At 36.9% G+C, this 14,217-nt stretch overlaps 2 protein-coding genes across 2 annotated transcripts in view; one reads left to right on the plus strand and one right to left on the minus strand.

The window, feature by feature from the left end:
* LOC104932985 (CD209 antigen-like protein E) overlaps positions 1–14,217 on the plus strand; it is a 27,355-nt gene that overhangs the window by 1,700 nt on the left and 11,438 nt on the right. Inside the window, exons 3-4 of the mRNA XM_027283066.1 lie at positions 1,097–1,150; positions 1,827–1,919. Of these exons, the coding sequence (XP_027138867.1) occupies positions 1,097–1,150; positions 1,827–1,919 (147 nt within the window). The remainder of the gene's footprint in view (positions 1–1,096; positions 1,151–1,826; positions 1,920–14,217) is intronic.
* LOC113746631 (C-type lectin domain family 4 member E-like) lies at positions 9,717–13,630 on the minus strand. The gene is made up of 4 exons (XM_027283070.1): positions 13,488–13,630; positions 13,025–13,170; positions 11,728–11,828; positions 9,717–9,870 (listed from the first exon to the last, which is right to left on the minus strand). Exons 1-4 carry the CDS (start codon positions 13,534–13,536, stop codon positions 9,723–9,725), a joined length of 444 nt encoding a protein of 147 aa, XP_027138871.1. The 5' UTR covers positions 13,537–13,630; the 3' UTR covers positions 9,717–9,722.

A 14,217-nucleotide genomic window follows, 5' to 3' on the forward strand; every position in this document is an offset into this window, starting at 1 on the left:
CGTGCGTACGACAGCTATGAAATTGGCGTGGGGCACGCACATTTCTACGTTTGTTTCACGTTTGATACATTTGAACGTGAGCGTGGGAAAGGACGTACGCCACTTTTTTGTGCGTACGCAAGCTTTGTACATGAGGCCCCTGGTCAGAAACAAGCGGGGTCAGAACTGGGAATTCAAGCCGAAGATGAGTGCTGGACAATCTGGCAACATAACACTGCCCTGGTGTTGCTTAAATTGTGGCTAGATACTAATGAGGAGCACCTGAGTGCACAGGTGAACAGAGTTGGCTGATGAGAGGGGAGTGGCCGGCAGAGGGGAGGAGAGTGGCAAATTACTGGCAGAGCAGCAGAGGATTGGATTGTGACAATAGGGAGTTGGCTTCTAAATATATTGCTGGCATGCTAACCCCCTCTGAGCCAACTCGCAGCCTTAGATCCTCGTGCAGATTACTTCTGGTTGTAGGTCAGAACAACAAGCAGCACTAAATTTTTCCATTACGTCACAATACTGCAGCCCTGGGTAATAGGTACATATGCTCATTGACATAGTTAGGCCAGGTATGGTCAGGACAACGTGCACTGAATAGGTTTTTAGTATGTTATTCATCAGAGTAAAGGTTTGATAGAAACTGTAAATTCGCCATTTTTTCATATCATTTAATGAATTATTTCAAATTGTGGTAGATCTATCTGTGAGTTTATCACACAATGTATACTGTGAACGTTTTTTTCCTCTTCCTGTGTCATCAGTGAAACAGAAATACATCTAAAAATAGTGAGCTATATAGGAGCGGTTTATCAGAAACTGCCTGTGGTCAAACCTTCAGAAGACAGGCTCAACTTCTCTAAATTAACCCCTTCCTGTCAAATAAAGTCCCACACCTGAATACTGTGACATCTGTTAAACGGTGTTTCTTGTTTTGTTTGAGCTCAGTCCAGCACACTCTCGAAACATTGAGACCCTGAGCAAACTGTTCCAGCACACTTTAACATCATCATGGATCAATGTTTGGAAATCTATGCCAATGTAGAGGAATCATCACGTTATCACGACAGCTGTACAAGGGAGATACTAAATACTGAAAATGTTTACGAAGATGCAGACAAGATCCAGACTCTGGAGCCAAAAAGAACTGGACTTGCACTCTCAGGTACTGAACTCATGCAAACAAGTACTCATGTACACATAGTGTAATATGATCTTGACTGCAAGTTCATCCAAATATTTTAACATTATTCTCACACAGAAACACAGAAAAGACCATTTTTTTTACATGTATCTTTTACCCAAAATATAACCACACACACACACACACACACACACACACACACACACACACACACACACAAAAGGCTCATAGACATACAAATGTGGAGAGATGGTGGAGTAATGGGCAGCCACACAGAGTGGTGCCTGTGGCGGTGCTCGGGGACGCCTCTGTGGTGCTCTGGAGATGAGCTGGTGCCTTTTTCAGCTACCACTCCAAATCCCTACAGACTGAGCTACTGTCACTCTCAGGGGCAGGGAAAGAATCTGGTTTGCTGTCATTGATGGATTTTTTTTGGTAATAATCAGTCATATTTATCACCTAAAATAAATAAAATAAAACAGTCACTGCAGAGTATAAAGAGAGAAAATGAAAGGGTTAGGGTTAGGGTTAGGGTTAGGGTTAGAAATTTGAAATGATTGATTGTCTGAAAAGATGTCAAAATGTACAAAATTTCACTGCAATTCATCAAATAGTGATTAAGATTTCCGTCCCCAAAGCCATGCTTCTTTGATTTTATCTGAACACAAATACTGACTTCTATTTTCTGGCGCTGGAGATGTGAAGAAGAGTTCCTGCAGAGCTGCTGCAGTGTGTTTGGGTCTGCTGTGTCTTCTCCTTCTGACTGGACTCATAACTCTGGTTTTCCTATGTGAGTACTTTGTTAGAAAGCTGATAAAGCCTCAAATAATGCTGGTAAACAGTGTGTAATTTGTTGTTACTGTGCCAAACAGACACCAAAGGCAACTCTGAACGAGACCAGTTACAAACCAGCTACAACGACCTGAATAAAGAACGAGACCAGTTACAGACCAGCTACAACAACCTGACTGAAAAACGAGACCAGCTCCAAAAGAGATTTGATGACATGGTCAAAGAGAGAAATGATCTGCAGAGAGAACTTCGAGGTAGTTATTTATTTCTTAATGCAACAACATCTAACTTTTATACCATAAAATAACTGATTTAAAATATTTCAGATGTCTCACAGACACCTGTCATTCCCCACCCAATACCAATAGGTATATTTATAGCTGTTAGCAAACTTGTCAAGTCGTTATTTTTTTATCATAAGTAATGCAATCAACAAAATGAATAGCCCTCGCCTTACACTCCCCATTTAAGCATGCAGGATAAATTGTGGCAGCTCATTGTTAAACACTTTTCTTAATATCAGGTGATTATACACCAATGAAAACATAATTATGATGAATTCATAAAAGATTATGTCAAATTCAGCAGGCAGGTAAGAAATAGCTGTTTGTGGTTTACAGCTCTCTGTCTCTTATCAACTGCCCATTGCTTTATCTTCTGTCTGTCGAGTCAAGCTACAACCACAAAAATTAAGAATTTGAAGAAACTGAAGTGATGTGTTCTGTTTATCTATCTGTCAATCTCGTCCGCTCCATCTATGTATTGTACTATGGAGAGTGTGACCCCTTAGTCACAGGTATCCCGGCCTGTAATAAAATATTCTACAGCTCCAGCACTGGCTTGTCAAGTCAATGCCCAAAATCTCTTACAAATGATTTACTGTTATCACTGCTGATTTTTGTGGGAATGCCCCACCTGGGTACCACCTCCGTCATCAGTGCATTTGTTACAGCTGCACTGTCCTGCTTTAAAGTTGGAAAGGCTTAAACTAATTTTGAAAACATATCAACTATTACAAGACAGAATTTCCCTTTCCTTCACTTGGAGTCAATTCAATGAAATCAATCATCACATGTTCAGGTTTAGGATGTGCAGCTTGTTGCACCTGCACTGGTCTACTGGCCTGTGTGTGGCACATATTAAACAGGCTTGGCAAAATCCTTGAGCATATACAGAAAATCCTTTTGTAAACCAATTTTTTGTCAGTCCCCCCTTTTGACACTTGGTCCAACATGTGTAACAACACAGCACCAGCATGCGGCCATGTTGAACGTTCCTCTGTGGTAGAGAGAGACTGCTCTTCACTTGCTTTTTTAGCTGCTGCATCTGTTCTCTCATTTCCTGTAGTCTCTGTTATGTGTGTGTACTTGACATTTGCATACAGCAATAGCTGAGGGTGACCTAAAATCGATGTGGTCTGCAGTGCAAGTTTCAAGTCAACAAAAGCTGATTCTGCGGCTTCAGTCCATGTCACTTTGTCATGTGATTGCAGCCTTTGTGTACTCTAAATGTTTCACCAAAGTGATAGTATCATTCTCACACTCCTCTCGAGTTTGGCTGCAAATCATCAACATACTGCAGCAAAGTGGTGCCTTCAGTAAGTTGAAGTGGTTCAAGACTACACAGAAAATATTGTTTATAATGTTGGAGATCCACAATAGCCTTGGCACAGTCTAGTGAACATGTAGCCACATCTATTGAAGTTAAAAGCAAACCAATACTGACTATCAAGATGTACAGGCATGCTGAAAAAGGCATTTGAAAGGTCAACAACAGAAGTTAAGGCTCAAGTTAAGTTAGTAACGTGCATTAACATGCATTAATGAGACATGAATGTTAACAGATGGCGATGGAGAGAGAGAGAGGGAGAGAGAAGAAAAGAAGAGCCCAGTGCACCATTTGAAGTCGCCTGGCAGCCTAGTCCTATAACAGCATAACTAAGGGATGACCTGAGCCAGCCCTAACTATAAGCTCTATCAAGAAGGAAAGTCTTAAGTCTACTCTTAAAAGTGTTGACTGTGTCTGCCTCCCAAACCCAAAAGCTGTAGGATTTTAAATTCTATTCTAGATTTAACAGGTAGCCAATGCAAAGAAGCCAAAATGGGAGATATATGATCTCTGATCTTAGTTCCTGCCAGTATACATGCAGCGGCATTCTGAATTAGCTGCAAAGTCTTAAGGGACTTATTGGAGCACACCCTGATTTTAAGAACAAGAGACACAATGCAATTATTTTAAGGAAATTTACCTTTTAGTTCTCACCGTGTTATTCTTCAACATGAGCTATTCGGGTCCTTGGGTAGTCCTCTCGTCTCGTACGTGGTCGAGGTAGAGGCTGGGTGGACTTTGTTCGCCAGGATGGTGAGTGAAACTCAAACACAAAGTGTGTGCAGGAGATATTTATAACAAAATAGAAGATGTTATTGAAAGAGGACGTTTATGTGGTTAGGACACACTTTCGAACGGTTGGGGTAGGTAAGTGGCCCTCGCTCGAAAATGCACTCTAAGGTCATAATTGCAAAGGTTTCCCAGGTGAAAGATATATATATATATTTTTTTTTCTGATGTACATTTGTACAAACATTTCTGTGAATATTCTGAATTATATAGTTGTGTGGTACATGTTCTTCGCTGCTGTCTAGATGGTCAATAGGTCACATGGAAAAATCACACATTGGAAAATATCATCACAGCAGCATTGGCTGTGGCTCAATGGTATTGTAGCATTAGGGGCCATGCCAAAATTACAGTTAACATGATTTTTCTGGAACAAATTTAAAATTATTAAAATCTTTAACATTAACCAACATGGTACTTATGCCATAAGTGAGAAACCTGTGCTTTTATATTTAGTAACACTGAGGATGCCATTAAAACATAAAACACCAAATTTCGGAAGGGCTCATATAACTGTAGATTCTGTATTAACATACTATACACACTGTCTCATGGTTCCTGTTTTATCTTTACCCTTTGTTGTTTGAATGGAAATGAGCTTAGTAAGTTCATATTCATTAATGTTTACAGAGAACATTTCAACCCAAACCAACCAAAGTTTTAGTTTTTAATTAATTTGAGATGTTAAGGTTGTTGTTTTCCCCCCCTATACAAACAGAATGGGAATGCACGTGTTTCAACGGTACATTATATTACATTTCTCATCTAACAAAGTCCTGGCAACAAAGTAGAGATGCCTGTCAGCAGAGAGGTGCAGACCTGGTGATTATCAACAGCAAAGAAGAACAGGTATGTGTCTATTTGTGTATACATGCATGTGTGTGAATCTGTGTGTGACTGAATACCATGTCACAGAAGTGGAGGACAGCATGTAACTGTTTGTATTGTACTTATGATAATGACTGTTTCTCTGTCAACAAGGAATTCGTAAGCAGTTACCAGAGGCACTTTTGGATTGGACTGACTGACAGAGAGACAGAGGGTACATGGAAATGGGTGGATGGGACTCTGCTGAACACAAGGTTTGTACGAGACTTTTTTTTTAATTACCATGTTCAGTAGCACTGAACAGACAAACAAAACACTGGTTCTAGACAGAGCATTTCAAGAGTTTTGCAGCCACCATTTCCTCTATGTGCTTGGAAATCCTACACTCTGGACCTTGCACTTCCATAAATTTGGGGGACTCAAGACATTGATTAAATTACTGCACAGAGGAGTTTCTCTAATCAGAACAATATTTTAAATTTTTTTTTTCCAAAACACAACTTTAGCTAATATAAAATTGGTCATTGTCAATTATTAGAGTAGTTTCATGAAAATAATTAAATTAAGTTCATTAATCACTGACCTCTCTGAACATTATAAAGAAGATGATACATCTCAAGGGATTAAATCCTGTTATGTAAAAGTACACCCCTGATATATAGATTAATAAATGAATACTTATCGATCCATTATCTGTAACCACTTATCCTCATAAGGGGCACGGTAGGGCTTGAGCTTATCCTAGCTGACTATGGGCAAAAGGCAGTGTACACCCTGCACAAGTAACCAGCTTATCTCAGGGCATATAGAAACAAACAACCATTCACACGAAGACATGGGGAGAACATGCAAACGCCACACAGAAAGGCCTCAAATAAAGTTCAGACCAGGAACCTTCTTGCTGTGAGGCAACAACACTAACCAATGCACCACAGTGCTGCCCTAAGAATCTTTATCACTCGATAAAACATTAAAACAAAGGAAACATTTTAATTTTTAGCTGATGTTGGGTTGACGTTTAATTTGGCCTGAGTGTTGCTGCATGAGAGTTGCTGTTCTGGTTGCAATGCCTTTTTTATCATTGTTGTGGAGAAGTTGCTGAAGTCAAAGGTCAATGGTGAGGTCAGGAAGGAACAAAGTGTTCAGGAGCCTCTGATGTCTTATGCTGTATTAATTATTGACTATTGATCAAGGAGAATTAGAGACACTCTCAAAGTTCATCAGAAGTGCTGAGTCGGTCTCACATTCTGCCTAACTCATGCTGGTGGTCAAACTTTAAAGCCCCTAGAGATAACACCACAAACAGTAGTCGAGTTGTAAAATGAAACCAGGGGGGATGGTTAAATTTTTCATTTATGTGACATATTTCCCAGCGGAGGGTCAGAAAATTTTGTATTTCTTAGATGCAATTTCCTGCATTCTAGTCAGTTTTAGGGTGACTTGCTAGACATGGCAAATTCTAAATCCCATCTGATTCATAGCTTGCATTCTCAGTTACATGGCCTGCACAAGACAATACTATTTATCAGAAAGAAACAATAACCACTTAACTATGGACATCTAGAGATTATTATGTAAACAACAATGGCAAACTTAAGAAGACAAATTACTTCATAGTCATGGTACTTGTAAATCTTTTTGTAATTATTATCTATTAAAACCTCAGCAAACATTGTAAATGAATATCTGAATCTTCTCATGTGAAGTAAATTCCATTTTTATTTTAAATGCAAGAACAAATTTAAAAACAGCATCTTCCAAATGTATTAATATAAAACATAAATGTAAACTGAGACTTTTTTAACTTGAGGTGGCCAGAGAGAAGAAAAAAAAAAGATAACTGTAGAAAGATGGACTAGTCAAAAGTAAAAGTCTATGTAGACTAAGACAATGCAGACAAATATATACAGAGGTAGGTAGATAACCAATAAGATAAAATAAACAACAGTGATTTATAAAGCTCTTGGCTCTCCTGCTTGCTCCTGCTCCATTCTCTCAGTCTCCGGGTCCCCTTCAGCTCCAGTTGCACCATGTTGCTGCTGACTGTCAGCTGTAGAAAACAGCAGTGGTCAAGTCAAGTCAGTTTTATTTCTATAACACATTTACAGACAGACAAATACAGATTAACCTTGATTCCCAAATCAGTGGTTCACTCTCTCAAGCACAACTCTGTGTGCTGTGCTCGGATTGTAGCTGTTCACATTGGCAGTATTTTTTCCTCAGATGCGAGCTAATGTTTCGCATTATATTACAATGATACAGTGTGTTGATGTTTTTACCGATGGAGGTGTCTGGAGACACAGATGTCTGTTTACGCAGATTGGACTGTAAACAGCAAGCTATCTATTATGACTAGGAAGGCAGTAATATATCTCTTCGACCCTGGCCATCACAGTGTTGAGACTGGCACCTACTGTTGTCAACCAAAGCCAAACAACTAATACTGCCAAGGACCTCAAGGCCCTAATGTGACCTTGTGTAACCTAAGGATAGAAAATTCCATAACAATCATGATGTATAATAAAAAGATTTTATGTTTTAGCCAGATTGCCCAACTGCACCACTGTGTTGTGTTAAACAAGGAATGAGCAATGGATATAATAGACATCATGGGGCTGGATGAGTTTTGTGAAATTGCTTTAATCTACCTCTCAAACGCCTCCATAATACTAAATCTTACACAGCTAGACCTTCTGATATATATTAATAAATTAATCTGTACTACCAATGAAAGTTTTTTCTTGAGTTGACGTTGGATTTAATTTAAACATTTGACGTTTGACAATTTACAAGTTACAAGTCTGTCAAATGCTTAATATGTGTGATTTGTAAAAGTCATATTTTGTTTTGGGGTTTCAGTTTCTGGAATGTTGGTGAACCAAATGGTGCTTCAGAAGGAGAGGACTGCGTAGAAATCCTTGAGTCTAATTCAAACAGTAGCTGGAATGATGACCCATGTGACCGAAACAAATCCTGGATCTGTGAAAAAAGATTACCTTGATAACTCTGCATTTAAACCAACAAGACAGTGATACTCATTTTTCAGTTTCAACTTTTAATACCAAGACCGAACTAACATAGTGCTGAGCAAGCTAGTGTAATCTGCAAAGTGTCTCATTAACACACATAGACATCAAAACAAACATGAAATGTGAGGGAATTTCCAAATTAGCATGCCACATATGGGTTACACAGGGTCAGGTATGTCCCAAGATCACTGTAGGGACAGTGTTAAATCTTAGATTGTTATGGGGACACTGACTTTTTCTCCTTGAGATACAGATCAGCTGTATGTTAAAAAAGCAGGGGGCATTCTGATCTGGATATTGATTTCTTTGAGTGGATCTTTTTATGTTGATAAAACATGTTTTTCTGTCGCTTCTCCAGACTTAAACTTAAAAAACAAAAAAAACAAAAAAACAAAACAAAAACTGAGCTATCCATTAAAGTGATAACGTGACTACAATCCACACAAAGCTCACAAGACTTTGGTATTGATGCACACCACTAACTATCAAAAAGATGTAATGACAAATAAAGTTTACCTTTGGAAATAACATTCTAGAATGTTTGGAGTATTATTTGTTATCATTGATAAATGTAAACATTATGCTAAACTATAGTTCTGGGCGCTCATTATTAGTATGAAATATTAATATTTTTTTTCTAGTTTATTGTTGTATTTTTCTTATATCATCTGAATTATGACAAATTATTTTAAATACATCTACAGGTTGTTACTTCCCAGTGACTTTCTCTCTATTTTCTTCCCTTTACTGACTAGGAGACCTTTGATTACTTCCTCTTTCCAAGGGGTATTGTATGGTGATAATGTCAACCTAAACAAAATACATGTATCCACGTATATATTAATAACATTGTAGAATGTTTGGAATATTATTTGTTATCATTGATATATGTAAATATTATATTATAAAATAGTTCTGGGCGCTCATGTAGTAGAAAGGTCTATACAGATCCAGTTACTTTGCCAGGTCAAAGGAAAATAATTTATTCCTCATTTTATTGTTGTATTTTGACTAAAATGTTGACACCCTGACATTTAATTTGTATCATCTGAATTATAACAAATATTTTTTTAATGGGCAAAATGTATGCTCTGATTTGCCATTTGCAACATTTTTTTTTAATTCTCTTTACTGTAAAGTAAATAAATAACATGATATAAACTATTGTGATACTAAAATGAATTGTGTATATATTTCTACTTGTCCTGTTACTCCATTAATGTACAATTTGGTCAATCTTGATGGTGATAATGTTGTAAAATGTATTAATTACCCAATCAAAGAATGAATCAGGACATTTATTTATTTGTTATTACATCACAAAACAACAAACAATTGATTAATACAGTATTACATACAACAAGTATTTCAACCCAGCAGTTTATCTTTACATAAAAAGTATGTCTTCTTCTTCTTCGAAAAAGTAGAGCACAGAGATAAACTCCTTTGTGTTTTAGAAGAGAAGAATATACAGTATGTTTATAATACATGTATGAGAGCAAAACAGACGTGGAATCAGTTCAAGAGTGTATCATGAAAACATGATGTTATGGAAGTACTTTCTCACATGTGAAATGAAGCTTTCTTTTACAGTCCAAATCATTCCAGTTTTTTAAAGAATTACCAGATCTTCCTGCAAGCTCAGCACAGTGTTCATTTCTCTGATAATTGTCTGGCTGATTGTCTCTCCAGAACCTAAAATACAAACAAAAAAGGCAAAAATTTACTAAAATATTAGAAATCAACACTGCTGACATCTGTGAATTATACTTCCACCCATGTTATTATCCGATCCCACATATTTATGATTTTAACAAAACATTGAATATAAACAAACACAGAAATCTCAATATCACTAATATTAAATGTAAGAAGAACTTATATGGACACCAGTTCTTTATTGTCGATATATAAAGCACAGCAGAATTTATCTCTAAATCTGTGTTTTTTCAATATTTTAATTCAAATTGATTTAATCCCCAGAGCCAAATCAAGATAGCTGGGAGCCCTGGGCTTTATGGTAAAATTATCAATTATTTAAAGGTACGATATATAAGATTGTGCAGAATGCTGATATCTAGTGGTCACAAATTATGGAAGACTAAAAGTGCTAAAATAAAATAAATAAATACACCATTAAATAATCACTTAAATGTGTCATTAATGAATTAAAAAACATCAGAAATTCAAATTTCTAAATTTGCAGTCACTCTACAGTCAATATCTTGGTCGGTAAGTGCGGAAATAACTCCTCTGCTTTACTCGCTACATGCTCTGGGTCAGCAGGTCCTGCTTCCACATCCTCTGCTAAGTCTAAAATGTCTCTCACCAACTCCCTAAAGTTCATGAAGATCCTCCACTTTCTCTAGCCAGGCGCTCTACTTCAGACCAAAGCAATGGATTGGACTAGATTAGCGTTAGCCCCACCCACTGACTTTGATAGACGAGTTTGACAGTTAGACAATTCATGAAGCACAGCAACATAAGACCATGAAATGTAAATGAAAATGTAAATTAATTAAATAGTGAAATGATCATATATGTTTTTTTTGTTTGTTTTTTTGTTTTGTTTTTTACATCAAATGAATCCGTTTTTTTATGAATTAATGGCACATTTAAATATTTGATTCCAATTTTAATTAATTAATGACACATTTAAGTAATTATTTAATTGTGCATTGATTTATTTAATTTTGCACTTTTAGTCCTCCATAACAAATGGGCACTACAGCCTCCTGGGACACCTGGTCAGTCCTCCTTACAGACTCTCACTTCTCCAGGCAAAGCAGCCTGCTTCTCTGGCAGTAAGAGTGGAGTAGGTCACGCTATTGACTGATGATCATTACATGACATTTCATTTCAATATTTGAACTCAGTGACTGTATAACTTCCCACAGTGGTCTTGTGTGTCTTTGGAAAGTTTACGAGGGAAATAATTGATAAATTTACACGTGGAAAAGTCACTACAACCTGCTGAGTCCTCCATACCAACACTAGAGTGAACTCAGGATCTCTCTCACGACAGAATCTTACAGCTTCCATAAGATTAAAAAAATTATTACGATTATGGCGGAGATATTTTTTCAAGTGGAAACCCACTGAAAAAACAAACAGGATCTCTGTGTCCTTTTGGGCTCTAAAGTGTCTTTATCTTTCAAATCATCTCTAATATTTACTGTGTTTTACCACATTTCAACATTCACTCTGTTGATCCACTTTATTTGCTTCTACGGCTGTAGTACATTTCATATCTGGCAACCCGGAGCTTTGCCGTGCCATGTGTCAGACCGTATGAAAACATAGAGAAAAAGATTGCCCGTTCCATCAAGACAAGTTTCAAAATAAGAAATATACTGACTCTAGTAATTTCTCAAGAAGCTTGTATTTCAGTAGAGCATGTTTCCTTAATCTCTGATGACACAGCATATTCATTTTATGATTTAATAATAAAAAGTAAATATCTTACATATTGTACCTTTAAGTAGGAACCATTGTCATAATACATTCTGAATGGAGCCAGTCAATATAAAAGAAAATTAAAAAATGTCTTACGGTTTTGTAACTGGTTCTCCATTTACCCATTTCCAGTCTTCTTCTGTCTCTTCATCAGTCAGACCAATCCAGATTCTCAGGCCAAATGTGGTTAAATACTTCTGGATTTCAAAGAGACATTGATGTGGCACATTAGAGTCACTTACTTCTCATTTTTTTCATTTACTGTCTTTCCATGCGGATTATGTATACCTAAAAAGTCCGTTGTTGAACATGTCACAGTAGGAAAAGCACAGGTGTAGATAATAAAAATTAATGGCGGTAGAATTCCGTTTAGCTTCCTCAGTTTTCAGGGTCATGGTATTTTACATGCTGTCTCATTGACACACTTAAGTCATGACTTACTGGGACACTGGGAATACAACAGAATCATTGGTAAATATGTGGTCAGTCATACTGGAGAAAGAAAAATGTCTCAGAGCAAGCCACACAACACAGTAAGTGGTGCACCAAGTCACACCAAACACCCAAACTGTTGGTATTTGACAACCTGGGAGCACATATCCTACCTGCTGTCTTGTGTGGCTTGCTCTGAGACATTTTGTTTCCCATTTATGTTGGTAGTTGAAGACCTGGGAATGAGACTCGACAACTATCTTTCTCTATGACTGACTGCACCTTTAATGTTCACAGTAACACCTTTGTTTTTTCTGAGAAGTCTGTTATGCAAAATGCAGGTAAAGAGTAAAAACAGAATATTCATCACGATATTGACATGTTTGAATGTCATATTGTTCATATTGTGTGTTCACTTCTGTGGCTTTACAGCAATCATTGTGACTTCTCTTCCCTTTTCCCTAAATTTCAGGAAGACTGAATCTGTTTTGGCACACAGATCTTTTTTCCCCTTACATTTTTTTTAAAAGGCCAGATGCCATTTTTGTACAACATACACAATCACAATAACTGAAAATGTTTCAAAAACATTTGTTTTACCCCCAGTTTTAGATATATTCCTGATGTAATAATTTAACAACATCAGAAAATATTAATAACACAAATTGAAATACTTCTGGATTTCAAAGAGACATTGAGGTGGCACATTAGAGTCACTTATTTCTCTTTTTTTTCATTTACTGTCTTTCCATAGAGATTATGTATACTTAAAAAGTCGGAAAACATTAATAACATGAATTAAAGTGCTAATATTTAAATAATGAGAAGTGAGAAGGGAAGCAGGTTTTGTAGTTTGGTAGCATTTACAACCCTTTCAAAACAAGGGGTATAAAAAACTAAATATGAGTATAGTCAATAACAATATTTTTCAGAGAACTAAACATTTTTTTCATCCACTCACCTGTTCTTCTTTGCTAGATATGATCACCAGATGTGCATTATCCTTTTCACAGACCCTTTTGCTGTCATACCATGTCTCTTGTGAGGTGGATGTGAAATAACAGCTGTTGCCAACCTTGTTCCATTGGTCAGGACAACATTTTGTGTCTGTTCACACAAAAGACATGACTTCAGGTACAATACTCCATGTCTAAATAAATTACAACAATATCCCTCTCAGTTTGTGTATGGCGTAAACAGCTTTCAATAAGATTAAAAGATTGATACCAATGTACTTTCTGCCTTGTAAATATGAAGCCACCACCAGCAGCCAGTTAGTTTATGTTGACATAAAGACTGGAAAGATTGGTGAGAGTGGTATCGCTCCTGTAACAGATTTTCTTAAGGAAGTGAATAAGTATAATTTCCAAAATGTTAAACTATTCCTTCAGTAAAAATAATTCAATATTTATATATTCACTCACCAATCACACTTTTGAGTTTTTCTCTCTCATTGGTGAGGTTGTTGTTCATGGCCTCTAACTTGATTGTCTTCAGGGTCAGGTTGTGATTGAGGCTTTCCAATTCACAGTAACTTGTCTGTAGTTCATCTCTCTCATTAGTGAGGTTGTTGATCATGGCCTCTAACTTGCCTGTATTTCGGGTCAGGTTGTAAATAAGGCTTTCCTTTTCACTGTAACTTATCAGTAGTTTGTCTTTCTGGCTGGTCAGTTTCTCATTGCTCACCTTCCAGATGTTTTTGTCTTGAATCCCTGCAATATGTGGAAGCTCATAGATCACTACTGTAAAATCATACGGATAATGTACAATGAGTATTGGCTTGATGAATTTATATACTTACATAAAACTACCAAGACAATGACTGCAGCCAGGAGGACAAGACACTGCAGCCCCAGAAACACTGCAGCAGCTTTGAAAAGATTCCTCTGTCCTGAACTTACATTGACTGAAGTGGCTGTGGACACAAATAAACAGTGCTGCTGAGTTCATTTTATAATAATTAATTACCTGATGCTTAATAATATTAGGGATGTTCTGTTTCATTAAAAATTCATTATTTCACTAATGTTTATGTGCGTGCAACATTTAATTTGATATCAAGCAGTCTGTGATTGAACATTCACAGATTTTCTGTAACAAATAGAAACTTGAAAACCAAAAAGCCTCAACATAAAATGCAATGTTCCCTCAGCA

The sequence above is a fragment of the Larimichthys crocea genome, chromosome X (assembly GCF_000972845.2).
Source record: "Larimichthys crocea isolate SSNF chromosome X, L_crocea_2.0, whole genome shotgun sequence".
Classification (NCBI taxonomy): Eukaryota; Metazoa; Chordata; class Actinopteri; family Sciaenidae; genus Larimichthys; species Larimichthys crocea.